Source organism: Diadema antillarum, unplaced genomic scaffold, assembly GCF_040938485.1.
Source record: "Diadema antillarum isolate AM-2024a unplaced genomic scaffold, OU_Dant_1.0 seq00000687_RagTag, whole genome shotgun sequence".
In the NCBI taxonomy this organism is placed as follows: Eukaryota; Metazoa; Echinodermata; class Echinoidea; order Diadematoida; family Diadematidae; genus Diadema; species Diadema antillarum.
The window spans coordinates 848623-874574 of NW_027271592.1; the positions used below are offsets into that span (position 1 = coordinate 848623).

At 39.5% G+C, this 25952-nt stretch overlaps 1 protein-coding gene across 1 annotated transcript in view; it reads right to left on the reverse strand.

The window, feature by feature from the left end:
• Positions 1–25952, reverse strand: part of LOC139737247 (dystrophin-like) — a 466340-nt gene that overhangs the window by 113221 nt on the left and 327167 nt on the right. Inside the window, exons 43-47 of the mRNA XM_071647923.1 lie at positions 11411–11586; positions 9639–9792; positions 4181–4330; positions 2553–2741; positions 1562–1793 (exon numbers count right to left, since the gene is read on the reverse strand). Of these exons, the coding sequence (XP_071504024.1) occupies positions 1562–1793; positions 2553–2741; positions 4181–4330; positions 9639–9792; positions 11411–11586 (901 nt within the window). The remainder of the gene's footprint in view (positions 1–1561; positions 1794–2552; positions 2742–4180; positions 4331–9638; positions 9793–11410; positions 11587–25952) is intronic.

The following is a 25952-nucleotide window of genomic DNA, read 5'->3' on the forward strand; positions in this document are numbered from 1 at the left end:
TCAGCCCGTCCTCAATGGGTTAAAGGAATCGCACATCACCGACAAAAATGTGGACACTAATGTCTAACAGTGTTTCAAGTAGGCGTTGCATTTGAAAATCATTCTGAGACGAGGTGTGTGTGGAGGGGAGAGGGGAAAGAAACAAATGAAGCAAACAGTTTCATGGGAAGAATGGACGTAGGAATATCGGAAATTGATGATATTACCCCATTCTCCTCAATCCATTACCCAGAGTGAGAGATCCTTTCCAAGGGTGGAAAGGTCTAAGCGAGGTGATCTCCCAGAGTGGGACAAATAATCAAATATTTGAGGATCTGTCGCTGATGACCAATCATCGACTGATCATCGGCTCATTTTCGTCGCCGCCTTTCCTTTCCTCCTGTTCATTACCGCTCTCATCACCAAGAAATTGATGATGATGATGATGATATTCGAGAGAGTTGGTTGAGGATTCTGGATTTTTTTCAGGATTGGTCGACAAGTCTCGCACCTTCCAGCCGGGTATGAAATATTCTCGTTTCGTAAGCTGAACAGAGACCACTCACACTCATGGCTTCGCTTCCCGCTGAACCGTTTGATGCATTATGAGACGTCTAAAGCGCTGTGTAATCCATGCAGTACTTAATCAGTGACATCCATCATAAAAAGTAAACACAGCATAAATTGGTTTCTGGAGAGCCTAGATGATCAATCATTTCTCTCATCTTCACCCTGTACCTGTACTCCTCCACACTAATGATGAGTCCATCCTAAAAACAAAATTAATGTTCTGTACCAAAGTATCATTTGCCTTTCCTTCATTTCCTTTTTAGCTTCCTACACATTAATGAGGAGGCCACCCTCACACCAAAATTAATGGTGTATACCAGATTGTCACAAAAAGTTTTGATTGCTGATACAAGAGCTGCAGCAGAGGTACACCATTTGCACACTCCATACAGTGAACAAAGATCACATAATGAAAATTAAACAAAAAGGAGGAATAAAGGAAGGGACAGAGAGATGAAAAACAGAAGGAATGGTGCAGAATGAGAAAGGGGGGGGGGGGGGGGGGGAGTCCGGCAATGAATAAATGCAGAAACTGGAAGCACCTGTCAGGCGCAAACATCCGCCCTGGCCGTAGAACACGAGCACCAAAGAACTGTACATACATCCTTCCAAGAGACCTCATGTCGGGGATCACTACCCAATACTAACCACCTTTTCCTTTCTACCTCCATGGAATCATCCAGAAAATTTCAACAAAATTTGTTCATAACTTTTCAAGTAATGCTGCTTAAAGACTAACAAATGGACATATGTCAGAAAAAAAGCAACCTCCTTGGTAAAGGTCATCGTGAAACCATCAAGAGAATGATAAAGAGGAGGAGACAAGGAAAAGAGAAAGAAAGACAACAGGATACAGTCTAAAGAAGAAAAATGAAAAACAAAATTGGCATCATGAAAGCATGACAAAAGAAAGAAAAAAAGTAGAGAGACTGAGAAGATGAAGGAGGAGCAAAAACAACGCAGAATGGAAACAGAAGTGAAAGCAGTTCTTGAGAGAACACTTTCTGCTCACCTATCCTCTGCTTGATGACCACCTTGCGCTCCAGCTCGACGTCGGAGCGGGGCCGGAGGTGCGAGGCGAGGTAGCGGATGCGGTCCCAGTCCAAGTTGAGCTTCTCCACTTTCTCCCGGAGCTCCTCGGGAAGCTGGCGGCTGGAGCGCTGCGCCTCGGCCGTCAGCTGGGTGTTTAGTCGGTTCACGCTGTCCATGTTCTCTTGTCTCGCCTTCAGTGCCTCGTTCATGGTCTGATAGTTATGATAACAACAAAGACAACAACACACATGACATAACTTCACAAACCTCCTTCACAAACCTTGTTCATAGTCTGATTGTTACAATAACACAGACAACAAACATGACATAACTTCACAAACCTCCTTCACAAACCTTGTTCATAGTCTGATTGTTACAATAACACAGACAACAAACATGACATAACTTCACAAACCTCCTTCACAAACCTTGTTCATAGTCTGATTGTTTCAATAACAAAGACAACAACACACGTGACATAACTTCACAAACCTCCTTCAAACACGTAACCTGAAAAGCACAAAATTACTCAACCGCTAAATAGAATCTCGTCATAAAATAAAAGCGTATATGTCTGAATTGAGGTATATACATATATACAGTGTGCTCTTGTTATGATACAAGTATAACAAACTTCTCATTGCAACAAAGTAAAAACTCAGGTCCCCAAATTATCATCTATGTATCTTTATATCCTTTACTGCTCAGCTAAAACAAAAAGATATAACAAAGAAAACAGCCAGTCTCAGGGAATTCGTTATAATTATGGGAGTTACCTGTAACATTTTAATCTCATTCAACTTTTTCGCTTGGGGTAAAATCTCATTTAACTTTTTACATCATGAAGCTCTTTCTCAATGTCTTTTTTTCTTTACAATAATACCAAAATCGTTGTATCTATAAATAGATAACAAATTGAAATTCATACTTAATCAACAGTCTTTTAAATGAAATGTCCAGATCTTGGGTACCTGAGGGTCAACAACGACCGAGTCTTGCTCGTCGTTGGACGTTGCAGACCCGACCGGTCCTTGGGTCTCTAGGACGTCTAGCGTGGCTTGAACCCACATCCTCAGCTGCTGGAGCTCTTCTACAAAGGTCTCTGTCTTCTCTAGCTTCTCCTCCAGCTGGGCGCGGAATTTGGGTATCGTCCCGGAAACCTGGCATTACCGGAGACAGAGCACAAGTGGGAAGACATTTGAGGATGAGAACTCCAGATTTTTATTTTTATTTTTTTTACATTGTTGATTGGCGCCTCATGGCTATTTCTACTTCAGGAAATAACAGTATGCGTCTGTTGGATCTTCATGATTTCTCAGCATAACTATCCTTAGATTATTGCGCATTGTCAATGTTGGTATTGTCCAGGAAACCTGGTGTTACCAAAGATGGAAACTAGCGGGAAGACATCATCAGGATGACAACTTTAGATGCAATGTAGTATTGAAATCCTATGAATTGAATGAGTGCCTGAAATGCCAGAGTGGCAATGAGTAATTGGATGAAATGTTCCGTAAAATCCTTTTATTTTCATTTTCTGATCATTGACAACATACTCCAGTTGCATTGAGATGGTAATTGTTACATAGTGTCATACAAATTAGAGCTGCATTTTACCAGAACTATTGCTCTCAGAGACCTTTAATACAAATATCATCCCATTCTTTGCTGAAAAGAATGACTGAACTTGTTTTTTTGTTTTGTTTTGTTTGTTTGTTTGTTTGTTTTTGTTTTTTTTTGGGGGGGGGGCATTGTTGATGAGAGTCTAATGTCGACACTTGTGTATTTATTTTTCACAAACCAACAGTATGTGTATGTTACACCTTGATGATATCTAAACATTAACTATCCTCGTATTATTGCACATTGTGTATTCTATTTTTTTTTTTTGGGGGGGGGAGGCATTGTTGATTAGAGTCTAATGTCGACACTTGTGTATTTATTTTTCACAAAACAACAGTGTATGTCTGTTACATCTTAATGCTTTTTAAACATTATTACTATCCTTGTATTATTGCACATTGTCTACGTCGTATCATTTGTTTTTCTTTCTCTGTATCTCCCTTTATTTTCTTATCTCTCTCTCTCTTCCCCCATCTGTATCTCTCTATCATCACAACACTTATCTCTATGAGGATGGAACCGTGCAATCGTTAAAGGGATGGTATAGTATTGGTTGTGGTGAGGCTTGGGCTTTTAACTTTTTGTGAGATACCAAGAAACTACTTATTAAATAGTACAGAGCATACCATTCTAAGAAGAATTCAAGTTTATTTGATGAAAATTGGTTTTGGAATGGTCGAGACAAAAAAAAACAAAGTAAAACAAAGCCCTCATAATAAAAGATGGGTCCCACCTTTTATTTGGATCGCTCTGTTTTGGGTCTCAACCATTTCAAAACCAGTTTCCATCAAATAAACTTTGAATTCCTCTTGGAATTACAGGGTCTTTTATATTTCATATGAGGTATCTCATTATCTCACCAAAAAATGTTAGAAACCTGAAATTAGGTCTCAACCAAAACTATACGATCCCTTTAACAGATCTGTGCTCATTTTTTTTTCTCTCGCTCTCTAGCTTCTTGTCCATCTGTCATTACCTTCTCCCATAGTTTGAATAGCGCCTCCGTCTCCTTCCGGATGCTGATGCCTTTTTCTTGGCTAATTGATCTCCCTGACAACAAGATCTGGACGCTCTCCTCGATCTTCTGCTTCTCCTCGGACCTGGTGGGCAAATCCTCCTCGCGCGCCTAACGACACAGAAACGAAAGAGGAATCAATTTCGGTATCCCCGTCGTGACATATCTACGGATCTACTTTCTGTTTTCAAAAAACCCCTTACAGCTCTCTCTGCAAATGTCATATTACTGCATCCTCTTTCAGATTATGGTACAGTACAACAGAAAGAAATGTGGCCATACTTTTTTTTTTCTATAGATTTTTAACCCGTTGGGATGAGCAGATTTTCCTAGAACAGACACTTCCCACAGACACATGCCCAAATATGCTTGAGCCTAGTCTTCAGTGGGTTAAGGTTTATACAGATCACCTTTTGATTGATCTTCAAACTACAATATGAAAGGATCCTTGTCCTTTCTCAATGTGTTGGAATACTAAAACAATACAAGGGTTAGTTGATAAAGATACATAAAAAAAGTTGACATGAAGTTCTTTGTATCAAGGATGTAGGGTATAACTGCTGAAATGGAGATATGGGTTTAAATACTTGGAAAATTTCTTTACCAAAACTGAAACTAAAATGCGACTGACCAACTTTACTCCTCTGATAAAGGAAAAGTCAGAATCATCAATCTGCTGAGGACAAGTCTAGTTTGTACTGTGATTAATTCACACAAGCTTTAGAATAAATAATTTCTTTGGCTCAATATGTCAACAAGAGATGAAGACTGCACAGAAATCTCCTAGACTTCTCTCAGGAAGGACAGCAGTTGAGAATGAAATGTCATAACACCGCGTTAAACACATGATGAGTCACCCAAACATTCCGATGGTAGCAACTGCTGGCAATTTCCGCGACCTTAGTACTTTGTTATTCCTCGGTTTTTCACAGTCACCGGCATCCTTGCCTTGAATCATTGATTAACACAGTTGGATGAAACCTGCCCTTGGTATTTGTCGTGTAAACTCCTGTATTATAGCATTTGTCACATTTTTCTTGGAATGTCGCCCCCACCCCTCCCTCCCCCACCAAATCCTAAAATTTGTTGACTCTCTTTTCCTCGAAGGTCTCTGTAATCCTCTGGAAACAATTCAATTTCTCCGTCTCCCTCGTCCTTGCTTCTCATGTCTCAGTGTTTGTCTGGCTGTCTATGTCTCCCCATTTTAGTCTCTCTTTGAGGCTCCCCTACCCCCTAAAACAAGGACTTGTAGCAAGGGTCTCTGTAATTCTGTTGATGATGTAAGATCAGCCGACCTCTTCCCCCTTTCCTTCTCAATCTTAATGGTTATCTTTCTCACTGCGAGTTTTCCCTCAGCCCTTCGAATCCATCATCTCATTCTTCTCTCTCTCACGCACATACATATTGTACCCCGTCCAAGTCGTTCCCCCACTCTCTTCTCCCATCGTATTCCCTGCCTCCTTCGATTACACCCACTTTTCCTACCTTCAAGCCATCTCCCTTCTCCCTTGCACCTCTCTCTTTCCTCTGTTTATTCATCTTTCCTGCTCACATTTCCCTCTTCCTCTATTGTCCTTCCTTGCTCTTCCTTCCAACTTTACCCTCACTGCTTCCCCTTCACTTCCACAAATTGTTATTCTCCCGCGCCCTCACAGTCCCCCGCCCCTCCATTCCCCTTCCTCCCTGTTTTCTTACTCCTTTTTCCCTCCTGCTTTACCCCTTCTTTATTCATGTGTCCATTCTCCCTTTTCCAGCAGTTTCCCATCCTCTGTCTTCTCTCCTCAATCAATCAATCAATCAATTTCGGTTTTATTAAAAAACACCAAATAAAAGTCCGAAGACTAATCATATTTGGTTTACATCAAACTTTACAGCTTTACAACTTTACAGGGAGACATAAAGAAAAGAAATAAAACAAACTGACACTTTCCACAACAACTGATTCATATTGACACCCCCCCCCCGAAAAAAAAAATGCCACACTATAATTACATTATCATAAAAATTGATAACACCAGTTGACTCTAACAACAAAGATAAGGCATCAACAGAAGAGAAATTGCACACACCCTCACATACAATGTACATAATATTCATTATATATAATTCACACATCAAAAGTCTTTAAATATTTTCATATTAATAAAAAAGCATTGGATTAACAAACCAGCAACTGGAAATGAATGCAGTCATACACATATATTCAAATTAATTTCATCCAACTGCAAATAAAGTTATGAGAAAATTCATAATCCAGCATAATGCGAACATCGTAATGTGCAGTGACACCCCCCCCCCAAAAAAAAAAAAAAAAACTTCCTGTCCCCTGTGCCTACATCCTCATGGTTCCCCACCCTAAATTGTCCTTTCTTTATTCATTCATTCATTTATTTATTTATTTATCTATTTATTTAGCTATTTATTTAGCTATTTATTCAGTCTTATTTCAACAGGGTAGCCCCATCAGTAGGCAGTTACTGTTCTTCCTAAGGGCCCTGCACATACAATCATAACAGATAACAAAACAATGACATTTACACGCAGTACAACACACTGTACGTGGACAGGTACAGTTCTTCCACTGAACCCCATACTGTACATACAATCACACAAAAACTATACAATGACATTTATAAACATAATAATCAAACAAATGATAATACCATGGTGGGCCTACGCATCTATTATAACCAAAAAGTTTACCATAAGTTTAATAAAAAAAAACCAAACTATCACTCAATGTGATTAATATACCCCTACCTAACATGGAAGGAGTTAGCTCAACCAGCAATTATTTTGTCCCTCTTCCTTGTTTCTTTCCACCTTGCCCCTTACCTTACCCCTCCCTTCCTCATTCCTCCATTATCCCCATCCCATTCCTATTTCTTCTTTCCTCACACCCCACTACCTCCCCCTTTCCCCCATTGTGCCCTCCCTGTCTTTCTCTACTTTCAAATTTCCCTCTGCCATCACAGTTCCCCTCCCTCCCTTTCTCTTTATCCCTCTCCCCATCATCCTTTTGCCCTTGTACTCATTTTCCTCATCTCTCCCTCATTCCCCTTTCCCCCTCGATAAAGGTACAGGAATGGATACAGTTTTGGTTGGTATGGGGCTTTAGGTTTCCAACTTTGTGTGATAATGACAAACCTCTTATGAAATATGAAAAAGCACACAATAATATGTGAAATTCAAAGTGTATTTGATGTAAATTGGTTTTGAAATGACTGAGATATCCAAGAACAAAGCAGGAACCACTTTTTATTAGGACCACTTTGTTTTAATTTGGGTTTTTTTTTTTGGTATCTCGGCCATTTCAAGACCAATTTTCATCAAATAAACTTTGAATTCCTGTAAGAATTACATGTTCTTTAATATTTCATAAGTGGTTTCTACTATCTTGCAGAAAGTTAACATCTGAATCCCCTTTCGCAACCAAAACTGTACCCTCCCTTTAACTAATTTTCCCCTCCATCTCCTGTCTTTGACCTTCCCCCATTTTTCACTCAGTCTTTCTCATCCTGCCTTCCCCCCTGATCATCATCCATCAGTCTCCTATACCCTTTACCTCTTAGCTTGCCCCCCTTTCTCCTCATCACTCCTTCTCCTCCAGCTTCTTCCATTCTCATCCCTCCCTCCAACTTATACATTCTTCTTCCCTTTGATCTCAGCCATTTCTTGCCATCTGCAGAAGAATGTTTTTTGATAAGCTTCTCACAAATGTGACAGCATATTTCTCTACCACTACAACTCCCCCCCCCCAAAAAAAAAATGTGCTTCCTTATTCCATTACCTTCCCACACTTCATTACCCTCACCATCATCCTTAAACTATGATTGCTATGGCAACAATAATCCATTCCATTTATCTCCTACGTCTTTTCATATCAGACTCTCAAACTGTGTCCAAGCTTTTCAATATAATTTTTTTCCTCTCTCCTGCTCTCTTATTTTTTCTTCTCTTATACTTTTCCCCCTCTTATTTCCTCCCCCCCCTCTCTCAATCTTTTTCTGCCCCTCTTCTCTTCCATCAACTTATTCTTATTGCCCTTGGCAACAGACTTTGGATGATGTATTAGACTTTATGAGGTAAATCATTAACCAGGATTAGAAGTAATATTCTTCTTTTTTTTCTCCCTCCCCTCCCCTAGCTGCCATGAATGTGCCATGCTGAGGAGAGATTCCAGTTGCAGGTGGATGCAGGCATTTTTTTTTTTTTTGCTACAGATGGAGAATTATGAGTCTTGAGGAAAAGGGTTGAGTGGTACCCTGGAGGAAAATAAGAACTTTATAATCTCCATCATGCTCAGAGCTTTGAGACTGTCTTAGAAATATTATATTGAATGTCAGCTGGTTTTATATCTAATCGTAAAATTGATGATGCACTGAAAAAGTGTAAAATGAAGACATATTCAAATACCATATGAGCTGGAAAAAGAAGGAAGGGGGAGGGAAGGAGAATCCATCGATATCTGTCATGCTTCAAGTTTTCACCTCGGAGAAATAGAATGGAAACTATCCAAGAGACAGTAAATCCAAATGAAAATGGGTGCAAATGAAAATTGGTTGGGAAAGTATGGAGAAACAAGAAAGACTGTGAATCTCCAAGAAACAGATGGCATGAGCCATACATTTCTTAGTGGCTTTCTTTCTGTGGATTTGGTGTTGACAGGTATTTGGGACATTCACAACCACCAAAAAATATTGCCTCCCATATGGTGGGAGAATTTGACATTTCTTCTTGCAAGGAGGTGATGTACAATGTATATTTCTCGTTTCATCGCTGCAATTCTCACTCACGAATTTCACCACTCACATAATGATCTTCCAAGTCCAATCCCAACAATTCTATATTCATAAAGTAGATTGTGTGCAGAGTTTACCATCAAAGAGATATCATCTGCAGGAAAAAGCCAAATGCATGAAAACAATACAAACTAGAAAAAGTAGTATGTGGGACTAAGAGGCGCATCACTCTTCACTGGACACGGACTGTGGGCTCACCACATGCTATTAGAACAGAACTGGTAATCAATCACTTGGGACAAAATACATTACCAAGCACAGTTGTAGGAAATTACTTCACTCAAAGGAAAAATATGATACAGGATCACTTTGAATGAGGGATCAACAGTGAACAGGATCAAAGAGCAAATCTCACTAGATGGGGATAAATATAGATATGGCATCTAGTTCTGAAAGCATCAGTATAGGGTATTGTAAAACGAGGAATGTTAGCGTACATTTTAATTTCGTGAGAGCCAAGATTCACGAAATTAAAATGCACGCAAAAGTTCTTGTCTACACCATATGCATTGAATGTAAAAGGCAATTCGCGAAAATTTCATGCCGCAACAAAGGCCGTTGGCTCCACTTTGCGAAAAATTTCATGACATGAAAATATCTTGTTTTACAGTAATCACCTTGATTTTGGTGATGAGCTGCTTGTAGCCGTCGGGGTCGCCGGGCACTGGCTGGGCCTGGGCGCTGATGAGAGCCTGGCACTCCGACAGCCACTGCTGTAGCCGGCTGCAGTCCTCCATGAAAGCCTCCACCTTCTCTGGGCTGAACTCAAACCTGTGAGAAGAGAATAGAAACAGACATAGGTACTGTAAAACGAGGAATGTTTGTGTGCATTGCAATTTCACAAATTCCGCGAGAGCCAAGATTCGCGAAATTAAAATGCACATGAAAGTTCTGGTCTATGCTATACCCACTGAATGTTAGAGGCAACTTGAGAAAATTTCATGCCGCGAAAATATCGGGTTTTACAGTACTGTATACGCTATATATTTCGCGGGAGTTTTATTTTCGCGAATTTTGCGAGTCGGGAGCTATTCGCGAATTTAGCAACACGCGAAAATATTACCTTCCAAAATGAATCCCTTGCCTTGATGATACGAAAATTTCAGTACTAGTAGTATACCATGTCATGGCTTACCGAACAGACCATATACTGTACTGGCTAAGCTTGTTTACAAAAATGTACGTACATAATATAGCACGTCCACGTCTACTTACGAATACTGTAGAGAGCCAATCCATTATCGCAAGGGGACCACTCGTCAGAAATCTAGCGCGATGGACTTAACCACTTCAAAAATGTTGAATTCTAACCTACTAGTTAGCAGAGTTTGGTAAGTTTTTTTCATGCAGTGTATAACTAGTATCATTCTTATTTGCTAGTAAGTTGAAAATTCACACTTTCTTTGCCACTTCATATCTTCTCTGGTCCCTCAATCGCGAATTTAACCACTCGCGAAAATGTGTGACAGCGGCAATTTGCGAAAATTTATGTACGCGGAAATTATAGCGTATACAGTATATGATGATCAGTGTGGCATTAGCCCATTGAGGGCAAGCTGATTTTGCCACAACACCTGTGTCCCATAAGACACCTGCATGAGTATACTCGGAGGACAGGTCATCAAATGGTTAAGATGAATGAAGGATGAGTCACACTGGAGGAAACAGAGCAGAGCAGGTCTGGAGAAATGTTTTCTCTCGAGAGAGAGAAACATAAAACTTGGTGAACTTTTGTGAACAAACTGAACGAAGGGAATCGTTCCCTCACTCTTTTCTCCCATCATATTTCCTGCCTCCTTATTTTGCTCCAACTTTTCCTACTCCAAGCCATCTCCCTTCTCCTCTGCACCTCCCTCTTTCCTCTGCTTATTCATCTTTGAGGAACACCTACAACTGCACATCACACAGATCAGAGTTGCCAATTTACCTACCTCTGTAAATTTTACAGTGCACAAATTTTTTGCATGTATCATTTCCCCCCACATTTTCACTGATCTACTTCTCTAATTTCTTTGTTTTAATACAAAGCAATGTACATGTAATATCAGGATGGAAATTCCCTGTAAGGGCGCGTTTACACCGAGCACAGTAACGGCAACCGTCATGATCATTTCTATGGAGCACCAAAAGGAATCATGTCTGGGCCTGCTAGGAAAAATAGTAATTCAGCACGAAAACACCAAAAATGTTATTCTTATCCAATGTCAAACTCAACAGCATCAAACTCACCAGTAGAAGGATCAAGTTTGTAACAAAATTATTAGCGCAGAAGTGATATTGTAACAAAACCAGACATGGTTCTTTTGGCGCACTATATAGCAAGAAATCGGACCATTAAAACCATTTCTGTGCTTGGTGCAAACGGGCCTTTAAGTCAGTATTACTGTACCTGTCTTTCCAGGACGCGACTTCTGCACAGACACTTTTCCAGCGAGCGTTGAGGCCCTCCAGCTTCTCCTGCAGCATACCACCATCCACTGAGGAAGACTGGGCGATGATGTCCTCTCCGTTGGAGTTGAGGGAGGCTACCATAGCCTGGTGTGTGGCAATGCCATCCTCGAGTACCTGAGATGGGAATGCAGAGTGGTAAGGAGGAGACGAAAAAAAAAATGAGCCGCATTCAGACTTTGAGAAACATGTGACAGGGTGTGGCACTTGGCTACTGTATCATTCTTGGAGAATTTACGAGACCCTTTCATGGTCTGTATCTATGGTAACATCATCTTCAAGTACCAGACATGGGACGGAAGATGCGAGACACATTACTGAGTAGTCAATAAAAGACATGTTATTTGTACCTGTAAAGTTATTACATCTTTAGAGGACATTAACAGCAAGAGTATAGAAACAAAAAAAATTACTTTGAGAAAAAATTAAGAACAAACTTCTCTTAAAGTTAGTCACATATTAGAGGGTATCCTCACATCATGCAAAAATAGAATTATCAAATGAGCAAATATTCATACTTTGTTATTCTTAACCTGTTAAGGATGAGCTAATTTTGCTATAACACGCAATTCCCACAGACAGCTGCCTGAGTATACTTGGACTAGTCTCCAACAGGTTAACAAACTTACAGTTTCCTACCCAGCATGCGAATTCACATGCACCGCCAAGGAGAAATGCCCAAAATACATTAGTGAAACCAATTCTTCACTATGTGTCTTTAACATTTCTTTACAGTGAGAGTTTGGTCATCTGGAATTTACTGTTCCCGCTGCATAAGCAGATGAAAATACATAAAATTTCTGATTCACAATCTTATTTTCCTGGAAACATCCTTACAGAGTCTCTGAGCTTTGCTAGGATCAACTTCTTCACTACAGTGAAAATATCATATATCCACTTGAATATAATATGTTATCCCTAAAACAACAGTACATACTTCAGAACCAAGGCTACAAGATACTCAGTTTCTATTCTCTTCGTTGACAGTATCCAAACACTCCAACATTTGGTAGGTATGATGAGTATGGATGGCCATTTTTGTACACACACATGATGAAAATTCAACCCCTTGAGTGCTTTGAGTGCTGACGGACACAATATCATTGTACACACTGTCCAAAGTCCCTGGTGCAGGAAGGGTTAAAAATAATTCATAATCTGTCGGCTCTGCATTGCTCAATGTCTACTTCATGCAAACAAAACTGTAGTACTTAGTGCCAATGACTGAAACAGCTCTACTTCATTCTTCATTCCTATCTGAGCCTCAGACACCTGTAGTGTCAATTGCAGGGTGGTCCACAACTTGAAATTTTAGCATGTTGCAAGCTCAGAATCTGAGAATATTGCAGAAATTGAATATGCGCGGAGCGCACACGATGAGTACGTAGTACACAATATTTTGCTGATTATCTCTCTTTGTGCTGCTTACATTCACTGTTCTCTCTCATGTTTTGCACACAAATATCAAAAGTACCTGGTAGTTTGATGTTTCTTATGTTATGCACATGTTTTGCACATTTTTGAATACTTTTACTTTGAGCTTGTTACAAATTCTTGAGGATGTTGCATAGCATGTTGCTGGCTTTTTAGGATGTTGCACAAGAATTTTAGCATGTTGCAGCGACATGCTAAAACCCCTCATGGACCACCCTGAATTGGCTTGTCACTTACACCTGTCTTCAAACTAACAGTAGAAGAGGTGATTTTGCTATAACACATTTTTCCCAAAGACACCTGCCCAAGAAAACTCAGGACTCGTCTTCAACACATTAAAGGTACTGTTTACCATTGGGAGCAGTGATTTAAAAAATGTTCGCAATATCACATTTGATGCATATGTGTAGGTCAGTTATATTACAATACATCCTAACATGGAAACATTCTGCAATAAAGCCTTGAATATAAATTAGGAGATATAACTATTTTTCTCACTAAACCATAACTGTAGATGGTTTAATCTAGAAAATATTTATTAAAATTATTGTTCACATTCTGCACATTTTACAATACTTAACACTGATTATACTGATTCAAATTTTTACATTTGGTGTTTCTATTCCAAACTCACATTTTAGAACTATTTCGAAGCACTAAAGCTGACTTTTTGTTTCATCTGCAAATGGTAAATTATACCTTTAAGTGATTACACCAACATCATTCAGAGGATACAACAGCTGTGACTCTACATATATGTATATGGTATCTAAATGGGAAATTAGGTCAGCTTGTGAAATACAGAATCTCATTTTATGCAAACAGGGCATCTTCTGCCTGATTGATGATTGGGTAATGATTGCTTCAAAGTGGCAACGGTCCACTGGTCAATGATCACGGACGAACCACATGCCTCACCAAGTCTACCCTCACTAATGAGTATGATGTCAGTGCTACATGCATCGCAGGGATAGCAAAAATATTACTTGTCTACACACGTCATTTCTTGAGCATTTTGGCACATATATCAAAACTCAGCCCTATATTACAGACAATAGAGAAAATGGAAGGGGGAAATGGACTACAACATCCTTCACTGATGATATCTTTCATCGGACATGCTTGCCAAGACTACGGATATAATCTCCCTTAACCCTTTCTTTGCCAAATATGTACGGCCAACTCAGTCGACAGGCTGCCAACTTCGCATACTTTGCTCAAACGCACAACCACACGCAAACCTATCGATAAACAGCAATATGTTACAGTGCAATATTTAAAAGCGTCAGACGATATTCAGTCTGTGGATGTGAATAAGTATGTGATGTGCCACATACATTTACTCAGTCAAAGGTAATATGACCCAATGACTTAAACTACCACTGTGAATGCCTACCTTGGATTGTACATATCCTGGTATACAGAGAATACATTTACTTCACATACAGTGTACAATGTACAACAGATTTCATGCAGGGCATATATCTCAGCAAGTTTTAGTTTCACTCTAAAAGGTTTTCCTTACAAAGATAACAAGGCCATAAATTTCTCAAGTTTCTATATGATGCTCACATACACATCACTTCCAAACAACTCATTCTAGGTATTACGGCATCATTCCTTATCACTCATATATCATGTCACTACTACATGAAACTAAAGCACAAATGTTTTCTCTCTTTAGCATGTATACACGATCATCTTAACCCCTTGATACCAATATAATGTAATTTCACACAGCATCAACATATGGCCCACACAGTTCCCATAAACAATGGGGTTACTACACAAACTAACCTAAAAGAGAAAAAAGCAACTACTTCAAAGACTTCTAACCAATCAGACAACGTCTTGATGTATCAAACAAGAAGAGTAAGCAGACAATACTTTAAAGGGATCGTACAGTTCTGGTTGAGACCTAATGTCGGGTTTCTAACATTTTTTGGTGAGATAATGAGAAACCTCTTGTAAAATATGAAAGAGCATGTAATTCTAAGAGGAATTCAATGTTTATTTGATGAAAATTGGTTTTGAAATGGCTGAGATATCCCAAAAAGAGCGATTCTAATAAAGTGTGGGACCCACACTTTATTACGATTGCTTTGTTTTACTTTGTTTTTGGATGTTTCAGTTATTCAAAACCCGATTTTCATCAAATAAACTTTGAATTCCTCTTAAACAGGTATGCTCTGTACTACATAATAAGTGCTTTCTTGGTATCTTGCAAAAAGTGAAAAGCCCAATTCTCATCTCCACCAATACTGTACTATCCCTTTAACTCTCTCACACAAACAATCTGAAAATATCATTAAGTTTACATTATTGCAATCAGATCGCCATTGACTGTGGTCGATCTACATCTATGTGTAAATATGAAATAAATTTTCATTGACATCTGAAGTCAAGTTCATTCTACCATTATAGCATCGTTTCAGCCATAGCAGTTTCAAGATATCATCGCAAATTTTGTTTGTACTGAATGTGGAGTGGATGCATTGTAAATATACTTATAGATATACGTAAATATAGACATCATCAGTATCACTATAATCCTCAGTAGCTGCATCATCATTATTGTCAACACTGCAATCACTACTGCCACTACTACTATACTACTACCACTACTACTACTACTACTACTACAATGTACTACTACTTCTACTACTACTACTTCTACTACTACTACTACTACTACTACTACTACTACTACTACTACTTCTACTACTACTACTACTACTACTACTACCACTACTACTACTACTACGACTACTACTACTAGAAGTAGACCACTGATGATTATAATACACCTCAATACAGAGTTGACAGTAAATTTACATCCAAATTCAGGTCAGTAAATACCGGGTGTTAGACAAACACACAGGGAAGAACGTACCTAATAGGTGACTTCATTGCTCAAACCTATATCAAATATATTTCACTATGGCTCCTCTTATTCACATGCAGTACTAGATCCAAATTTGCAGGCAACAGCCGACTACCTGCAAACATACTCCAGAATATAATCCTCAAGGAATAGTTGAACGAGATTGGTCGCTGTGTTGTTTTCTATTTCCATGTGTGCGCGAGTAATGTACTATTCCTTGTATACACTTCACAGACTTTTGTGCTTATCAGGGAGTTATGATAATCCAAGATCACTGCCAACAAGATTCACAAGAAAGTATTTTGCACAAGAAAGTATGTCCAATTCTCTGTACAACAATCCACTATACGTGTGTTCCATCCACAACTGTGCTTATAAACATCCAAAATTAAAGATCGAAATCCACAGAAGTTTGGAGAATTCCAACACAGCTTGGCGGTGATGTACGTGTCACACCCGTATTCATCACTTACATGTATGCATTCCTGTATACAGATGCATGTTTTCTGTTTTTTAAGAGACGGTCATTATATTCCACGAAAGCAACCACAACACGCTGTTGGTCATTTTCCCTGGTGGTAAACATCTGCTCTCATAGAGAGCATACAAGGTCCAACACAGCCCTCTGCCACCACAAAACATGTGTACAGGCAGCCGGTAGAGCTAGCCACTACGAAACCAACCATCTGAAATTAATTCTTGAATGCAAGAGAAAACACAACTATGAAAAGCGAAAGCAGCTGTGTTCTTTCAGTTCGTGGAAGGAGTGCACAGTGCAGTGATAGAGAGTGAAAGAGGAAGAGCGTGGGAAGGAGAGATGGGATGGAGCGGAAGAGATGGGGAGAGTAATAGTAGAGAGATAGAATGAAAGAAAAAAAGAGAGAGACAGGAATAAAAACGATGAGAGAGAGGGAGAGATGGGGGGGGGGTGGAGTGACTTTCACAAGCTGTTCAATTTCACCAACCTTTTTTTTTCCTTATTTATACCCTCTCTTCAGGAGCTAAAGCCCAGTGTTCCGTATAACTGCCCAGCATTCACAGCTAATAAGTAATCATATAATGATACATCCAATACTTTTTTTTTTCAGCATGAGGTGGTGAGATATTACTCCACGGGAATTAGGAGCCGAGTCGATATCAACCTGAAGTATGAGTTAGCCTTTGAGTTTGAACGCTTGCATGAGGTTGTATTAGTCCATGCATGTGAAGATGCTAGGACATGGAAATGGATATGAGCTGGTCTTAATGAGCAATATACTGTAAAACGAGGAATGTTCGTGTGCTTTTTTAATTTCGCGAAATTAAAATGCACGCGAAAGTTCCTTTCTACACTATATACATTGAATGCCAGTGGCAGTTCGCGAAAATTTCAGGCCGCAAAAAAGGCCGTCAGCTCCAATTCGCGAAAATTTCATGACGCGAATTTATCATGTTTTACAGTATCTATACACACTTTAAAGTACACAATGTTGTTGTCAGTATTTTTTATTTTTTTTGGGGGGGGGGGGTAGGGGGCATGTTTATACACTGTTGATACCTCATTTGTTCCTGCTACAGTTGCGGCAGTCTTATTTCTCCATGGATGTATGGTTAGGGTTATGATAGCATTTACAGTATGTTTAGTTTGATGTGAAGATAGGATTAGGGTTAGAGTTAGGGTTAGGGTTATGTTTGTGGGTAAAATTTACATTTGGCTTTTAATAGTGTGTAGCTATTTCATGGGAGCAATTGTCGCAGGAGCAAATGTAATGAGGCCTTGTACATCATACACATGAACTAGAAAACCCTTAGGACCAAAGCACTGGGTACACTTATATCAGCTTAGCCCAACTCTTCCGTTGGTAAAGCCAGATAAACCAGCAGAAATGACAGAGAAATACTACAAACTATGAGGCATTCAACGAAATTAAAATGTCTTTTTTTTTCTGATCAGTTGCTGGTAAATGCCTTGTAGCAATAAAGAGAGTACAAGGGTGTGTTCGAGCACTATCCTAAAGCAAACTGTACCATACCATACCATACCCACGCCAAAGGAGCGCTCCAATGCTCCTTAAGTATTCCGTGCTGTACTTTACCGAGCCAAAAGTGGACTACTTCCCGATGTGCTCCAAAAGGGTATCAAAAGTGTACTAAAAGTTCGCATGTAAACTTGTGAAAATTACCATTTCTGTGTTGTTTGAAAGTTTGCACGGTGATGTAAATATGAAAGAGAGGTTAGCGGTAACACAATTTGTATGTATTCCTTGAAAGGACTGCTGTTTGGAGAAAAAAGAACGCAAACCTCAATATAGTCAGGTAACCATTTATTGGATGGGTGACAGAAATACCTTGATACAAAGCTGGGCTGTCAGCCAACCACAGTCACACAGTTCTTGGACTCATATGTGATTTATCTCACTGCAATCGATCAAAATGTTTTCTTTCCCTTTTTCTCATCCAAAAGGTGCCAGCGGCAACATTGCTAAAGAAACTTTAAAGTCTGTTTGAGATCCATTACGGTGCTGAAAAATCAGAGGCCACTGCTCACGTGGCTCGGAAATTATTCTAATGTAGCCTGAAGACAAACGTCAACAAGTGCTACCCATGCTCTTTAAAAACCCAAACCAAAACAGCATCATTTCATGATTGATCCTTTCTCCCACACCCTTTCAAAGAGTCACTTCACTTTAAGCCATCCACTTGCTTTGAGAGCTAATGATTTATCTTATCCCTGCACCATCTCACATGTCTGCCGTTTCCCTCCTTTTAATGGTCCTTTTTACCTTTGGGAACAGTGATTTCACAATTTGTCAAGATATGACATTTAATGCACATGTGTAGGTCTGTTGTACCACAAAACATCCTATCTTATAAAATTTTTGCGATAAAGCCTAAAATATAAGGAGATATCTGTATTTTTCTCAATAAACCATAACTGTAGACGGTTTAGTCTGGAAACATTTTTATTATCACTATTGTTCACATTTTGTTTATTCAACAATACTTAACATCGATTTTACAGACTCAAATTTTTACAGTGGTTGTTTCTATCCCTAACTCACATTTAAGAACTATTTTAAAGCACTAATGCTGGGTTTTTGTTTCATCTGCGAAATGTAAATTATGCCTTTAAATACTCCAAGCAAATGCAACCAATGAGACAGTGAATGAAAATATATACACAGATTTAGAGATATTGCAAGAAGAAATGCAGGAATTCCTCTTCTGTTTTTAATGACCATTTTCCATGCTTAATCACCCCTTTCCATTCTTCATAAAATCTGTGAATCCCAAAATGTGTGAATGCCAATGAGCAGCCTAGCTATTGATGCAAATGAAACTGTACCAACTAAACACGTACATCTCGAACCATTGTGGATATCGATGCATTATAATGAAGTGCCATATTGAATAACGATGATAATGGAAACAAAAATAATAGTTGCAGTAATCGTGATTACAATTAATTATCATTGCATAACAATTACTCTTGTCATAATCATTACTTCAGCAACTATCAATACTACTATTATTATAGCATTAATAATCATTGTAAAGATAGCAAGAGATGTTTGTAATATATTACAGGTCAACATACTTCAACATTCAAATAGCCCTATTGTATTATATATATGTGTTTTTAACCAAGTTCATTGGCAATGGCAACATAAACTCTACAAAATCTCATTTGTGCACATCCCCGGCTTAAGTCAAGCAATAGTGGTCAAAATCGCCTTGTTCTTCTTAAAACCCGTTGAGGACTGACTGATTTTGCTAGAACACGCATTTCCCATAGGCACCTGCCTGAGTATACTCATCATTCAGGTCTCATCCTCAATGGGTCAAATACAGGACACAATGGTAGTGATGAAACTGAAATATATAAAATCTATACTGTCTGTCCTTCCTGACAGAAATTCATCTCCAGAATTTGCTGCACTACAGATCTGGCCATATCAAGTGTCAAAACAAAGCACTTTGTACTCCACATACACTTCACAATGCTGTACAGTTCAATATTTATGACATGCCACAGACTCATTATCATTCTGTTCTGAATACAGCTTGGGTTCTATGGAGCTGTATGGTGTCCTCAAAAAGTCAAATCATCCTCATCTCGGCCTAGCTGTATCACCTGTTTGTTATCCATATAGTGCTATTTGATTGCCCAACATCTCTAGGCTTTGATCGATGTACAGCAGGTTTGAGGGTATATTTTCTTAAACTCATACCTACTTTAATATCTCTTTTGAAAACGTTGTTTGCAGTCAGAGGATATTTTTGCTTGCCCTTATACATTTCTTGAGCCTAACTGGAAGAATATCACTGGGTCCCAATTCCCCTGCCCACCCCATTCCTTCCCAGCACCTAGTGTATAATCTTCTTGGCAAAGGACTACGTAACCTTCACAGCAGCTCATCAGCCAAGCTTGATGTTCAGCACACCATAAAATCTCCTACCGATCCCATGATCCAATCAGCGTTGGCATTAGCATGCAAATCCCAAGACAACCTTCTACTGCAATAGCTGGTATGGCATGGAATTACGAAGTGGCTGCATACAGCAGCAGGGCCAAAATATGAGGCATCTCTATCATATCATACTACTCTGTTGATACAACTGATTTTAATGTATAATAATGTATATAATATCAGTTTACAATTAAAACATCTTCGTTTTTCTATCTTTTGCACACATCTTCTGTAACAATGGCTTTCCTGACAACAGACTAGCTTGCCTGAGGCTTTGCCTTGACTTCCAACAGCTACAAAATGCAGGCTAGATTTGAGGTATGGAGATGTTTTCAGAGGTGATTTTGCTTAACTGAATAGCTTGTCATCACCACCTTGAGGGGAAATATCAAAAAAAAAGAAGAAGTAATAAGCAAGTCTACATGCAAAGTTATATCTACCATTATCACGCAGCATGCACATGCAATATGAGTAAGAGACATGAACTACGACAGCATAGTACAGTATGGTCACAATAAATGCAACTTAAACCAAACCAAGTTCAAAGCATGAAACAAGCGGCACTGGCATACCCAACTGTATGCCCAGGCTTTGCTACTCAAATCTGTTTATTAAAAGTGTTGTGCAGTACGGTACTATTTGATATTGTGTTTTTTTCCCCATGTCGGGTAAATACGCTTTCTCTTAGTGCTCTTTGCCTCTCGGGCTTGCGATGTCACCAAGCGCGGTGTGTTTGCGAAACGCTCATCTTTCTTCTCCTGACGAACAATGTCCCCGGATAATGTTGCCAAACCTTCCACATTTAACCCACAGAACCCCAAATGAAACATCTTTCATATATACCATTTAAGCTGGCATTGAATGTGAATAAATGTCATGTGCATGAAACAACCAGCACTGGCACACTCACAGGACTATACATTATGCCAGCAAATCCATGCTATATCTACACTACCTGTAAGCCTTCACTTTTCCTCCTATATATATGGAATAACTGAGTAAAAAATAGTTCCATATGTTTCTGCTTGTTTCCTTGTTGATCTCCCTAAGGATGAAACATAGTTCACATAAATTCATATTTGTGTATACTATCAAGCAGAAGAAAGAAATGGTGAAGTGCACTTACTTGAAGAATGACTACATTTACAGCTTTCTGGCAAATGGCTACATTTACATTTCTTTTTTCCCATGCAGACAGCTTTTGTACAAAGCTTTTATGATGTTCTTGCTGCTTTTATTTCTGTTGTTGTTCTTCTCTTTATTTTTTGCTACTGTTGCCATTATGTTGTTCCAAAAATCTGATCACTGTGTCCGGCAACAACCAGAAGTGAGCTAGTTACTGCCTAAAGTCTATGGGCTCAATACTTCACTGTGTTTAAACTGACACTACATGGACGCAGGTTTGCGCGTTACATAAAATGTAAATCTATTGAGAGACACAGATTGTACAATCCAAAATCTTGTATGGCTTGTTACAAATTGCAATCCAAAAAGAATTAAATGATTGACTGACAAAAGTAGTGGAAAATGGGTATATTCAGATTCATGTATTCATGCATTCATTTGTTCATTCATTCATTCATTTATTTCCATTTCAAAACCTAACATATACAAAAATCAAAATACAATTGTCTTGCTACAATTGATACATTTTGAATGGAGGGATCATAAAAAAAGCATACAAGAGGCTTGTTGGAAATGATCCCCTACAATTCAGATAAGCACACACACAGACACGCACACATGAACATTACGCATAAGTACCTACACACAATATACATATAATAAACACACATACACAAACATGCACTAACACACATAATAACAATCATTCATCACTCAGTATAGTGCACTAAATCTACCCCAGTGAAATCGACTTGCTGTATCCAAAGACTCACACTTAACCAGCCAACAGGGAGGATACCAGTTCAACCGCCATACGCATTGAGACGCCAGAAAGACCCTGAGTCTCCGGCGTTAAGACAAGCATGACGCTCACAATTAGTGCTCCTCGGCCGTCGCGTCACATGATCAGAGGAAGATGTGAATGCACTGCAGGTTAAGGGGGGGGGGGGGGTGTGGTGGAACGAGGCTTTGCACAGTGGGGTTCGGTATCCAGCGTCTCTCGATATGAGTACAAGGGCCACGTGATGCGATATGCTCAAGTTGTCAAGCACGGTTGAATGGAGTTGTGGTCTTGACGACAGGGAGCATATAAAAAATTGTAGTTTCTTAACCCCTTGAAAACCAGTCCTGAGTATGCTTGGGCAGGTGCATGTCAACACGTTGTATATGGGAAATGCGTACTATAACAAAATCAGCTCTTCCTCGTTGGGTTAAAAGTTTAAATTCTAATTTGTAATTTTACTGCCATAAAACTAAATCCCATAAGAGTAGAATATGTGTTGTTGATTAAATCAGTCTGTGACAGTGCTGAGTGCATATGCTGTAATCTTATTGTAAAGAGTTGTGCAACCAATGCTATTGTTGTTAAGTACGTTCACCTTATATAGATTGCCATCGATTAACAACCAATGTCAATCAGAAAATCTTTGAAAGTTTTAATGATACTGACACCAATTTTTAACATTAAATCAGAAATAATTCATAAGTGCAGAAGAGAATTTCCTTTTTACTTTTCTTTTTCTTTTCTTTTTTTACTTTACTTTTTAGAGTCACACGTACAATGCAAACTGATGGTAACATATCACTCTGTTGTAGTAGGTAAAGACTTAAACCCACTGCATACACCTGCACATACCCATGGTACAACATAAGGAAAGGGACATAGAGTCTTTAACCTGCTGAAGACTAGTCTAGAGTATGCTCGAGCAGGTGTCTATGGGAAATGCATGTTATAGCAAAATCAACTCATCTTCAATGGGTTAAGGAGGCCACTCCACAAACACATCTCTGTGGGACCATCTTAGTCTGATTTCTTTGCTTGCAAGCAGCGGCATTCACATACCAACATAAAACAAAACCCATGTGGTAGATGCTTTCATGCAATCAAAGATAATGTACCTTACCCCATTTCCTTCAAGATTCTAATTCTCCCATAGGCTTTACACAGTATCAACGAGATTACCATCAACGATGGGTTAATCCAACGTGGGACAGGCTATAGAGTGTATCATCCTGGTTGTCTTGGAAGTTCTAGCCTGAGCCCGAAGTGTACAAATTTAGTGAGGTAGATGGAGTTGGTATTCCTCTCTCTATTCAATGCTCTCGAGAGCTGTATTCTACTGACACAGCACAAAACTGATTTGTCGCCCTCGTCTGCTCACAAACTCGAATGAACTTAACCCATTGAAAACTACACTCCGTGAGGTGTCTATGGGTAATGTGTGTTATGGCAGGATTTCATCATCCTCAAAGGGTTAAAGCACGTCTGTGCATAAAAAGAAGCACAGACGTGCACTTCCTCTGCAATACTGGTCCGTGGGAAAGTGAATATTTCTTCACTTTCTCTAATCCCTGCCTTAAGCAAGGCTTGATGCCCTTTTGAAATTGCATGCACAGGTTACACAAACACACCTAGAGAGTTTTAATGGAATGAATTAGGTCAGAATTATATTTAGAATACACCATTCCTTTTTTGTTAGATACAGCTGGAGTTTGCTAAAAAGAAAAAGGCTATACCACTAAAAACATTTGGATCACAAGAGTAATTTCAATGATAATTTGAATCAAGTGTTCATTACACCACATTTGCTGAATGTGAATGTAGAACAGTGCATACTTTCCTTAATATGTGTTACATTAATCAGGTCAAGTGTTAATGTTTCATTGCACCAGTATACTCTACATCTTGTTGAGCAACTAACTGTATAATTTGTTTTATTACTGGTTAAAATGCCTCAGCATTGATGTTCAGTTTCCAAACTCATTCTGATCATCTCACCCCCTATTCAGACGGAAGCCAGTTTATACCAAAACTCGATAAAGAAATGACGTATAAAGAATCATCGTATAGCCGATAGACCATTCAGACACTAATTTCGACCATTCCGGAAAAACGCTGTGTAGATGTGCAGTTTCTCATTGCGCATGTTGTTATGGTCATGAGTGACAGGTACAAGGTCACCTTTCGTATTCGCTCCCATTAAGCCCCGCCCAGTTATACCGTTCTATGGTCGCCATACGTTCAGACGCACAATGCACACGATGGAATGCTGATTCGTTATTGAGTACTAGTTCAAAACGATGCTCTGACCGTCGTTTCGCTATACTTCGTTTCGTTATACGTCGTTTCGTTAGTCAGCGTTCAGACGTATAAATTCATCGTATAGCTATACCGTTTTGGTATAGCTATACCGTTCTCGTATACATTTTTTTTTGCGTCTGAATGCCCTGACAGAAACTGAAGTAACACATACTTGCTGAGCACAGGAAAGAGGAACCAGATGCAGGTCTAATCAAGCAGAAAGACAACAAACAAATACTCTCTCCTCCCTTCTCTTCTCCCTTCATTCTTCCTCCTCTTTCTCTCCTTCATTCCTCAACAATGGTATGTTAATCATCTTCCTTTACCTCCACCTCTTGAGAACACCACCTCCTTTCATCATCATCTTCACTTCTTCTTCCACCTTCTCTTCCTCTTCCTCCTCTTTGTATACCTCCCTTCCTCCCTCCCTCCTCCCAAACATCCTCCCTTCCATTCTTCAACCACTTCCGCATCAACCTTGTAATCTTCGACCTTTACTTGCACCTCCTTAACCAACTATACTGTAACTCCTTTCTTCACCACCCCTTCTTTTTCAACCCCTTCTTTTTCCTCCTCCTCCTCCTCCTCCCCTTCCTCCTCCTATCCTCCCTCCTCCACAACATCCTCCCTTCCATTCTTCAACTCCTTCTACACCAACCTGTTAACCGGTTTCCTATGGGAACCTGGTGGCCTGTGTATCAAGTCTATGGGGGTTTCACAATTCAGTATGGAACGGGTCAATCTTTGACCTTTACTTCCACCTCGACAACCAAGAACCTCCTTTCTTCATCGCATCCTCTTTTTCAACCCATGTTCTTCTTCCGCCTCCTCCACTACTTTCTATTCTGCATTTCTCCACAATGACCTTACAATCTTCTTCCTTTAACTCCCTCTCCTTAGACAATTATCTCCTCCTCCTCTTCTTCTTTCCTCCCCTCCTCCACAACATCCTCACCTCCGGTCCTCAACAACACCTGTTAATATTCCCCCTTCACCTCCAACTCCTTAACCAACTACCACCTTTCTTCATCACCTCCTTCTCCTCTTCCATCTCCTCTTTTTACTCCTCATCCACTCCATTTAGCTCCTTCTCCCATTCCTCCTCTCTCCAGCTACATCCACAACCATTCCCCTCCCACCCCTCAATGTCAAAAACTCTCAATTCCCTGCCATTTTCTCATGTTGGTTCCAATTTGCCCAGATGTTCTCCCCAACATCACTTCACAGTACAGCCGTAGATCTGGCATGTAACCCAAACATCATGCGCAGGCACGCACTCCCCGCCCCTCTTCCAAAAATTTTGCGACTATCACTGGTGACCCGAGCAAGGTTGCAAAAGTGCAAGAGAGACCCTTCCCAGAAAAACTAGATACCGACTACCCACACACATACACACAAGGAGTGTATATTGGTGTATGGGTATGTTCAATGCTACCAGGCCTTTCATAAAGGGAACACCACAAAGTTTGATTGCTGTGCTGAGGTAGGGGAGTGGGTAACTCTCTCT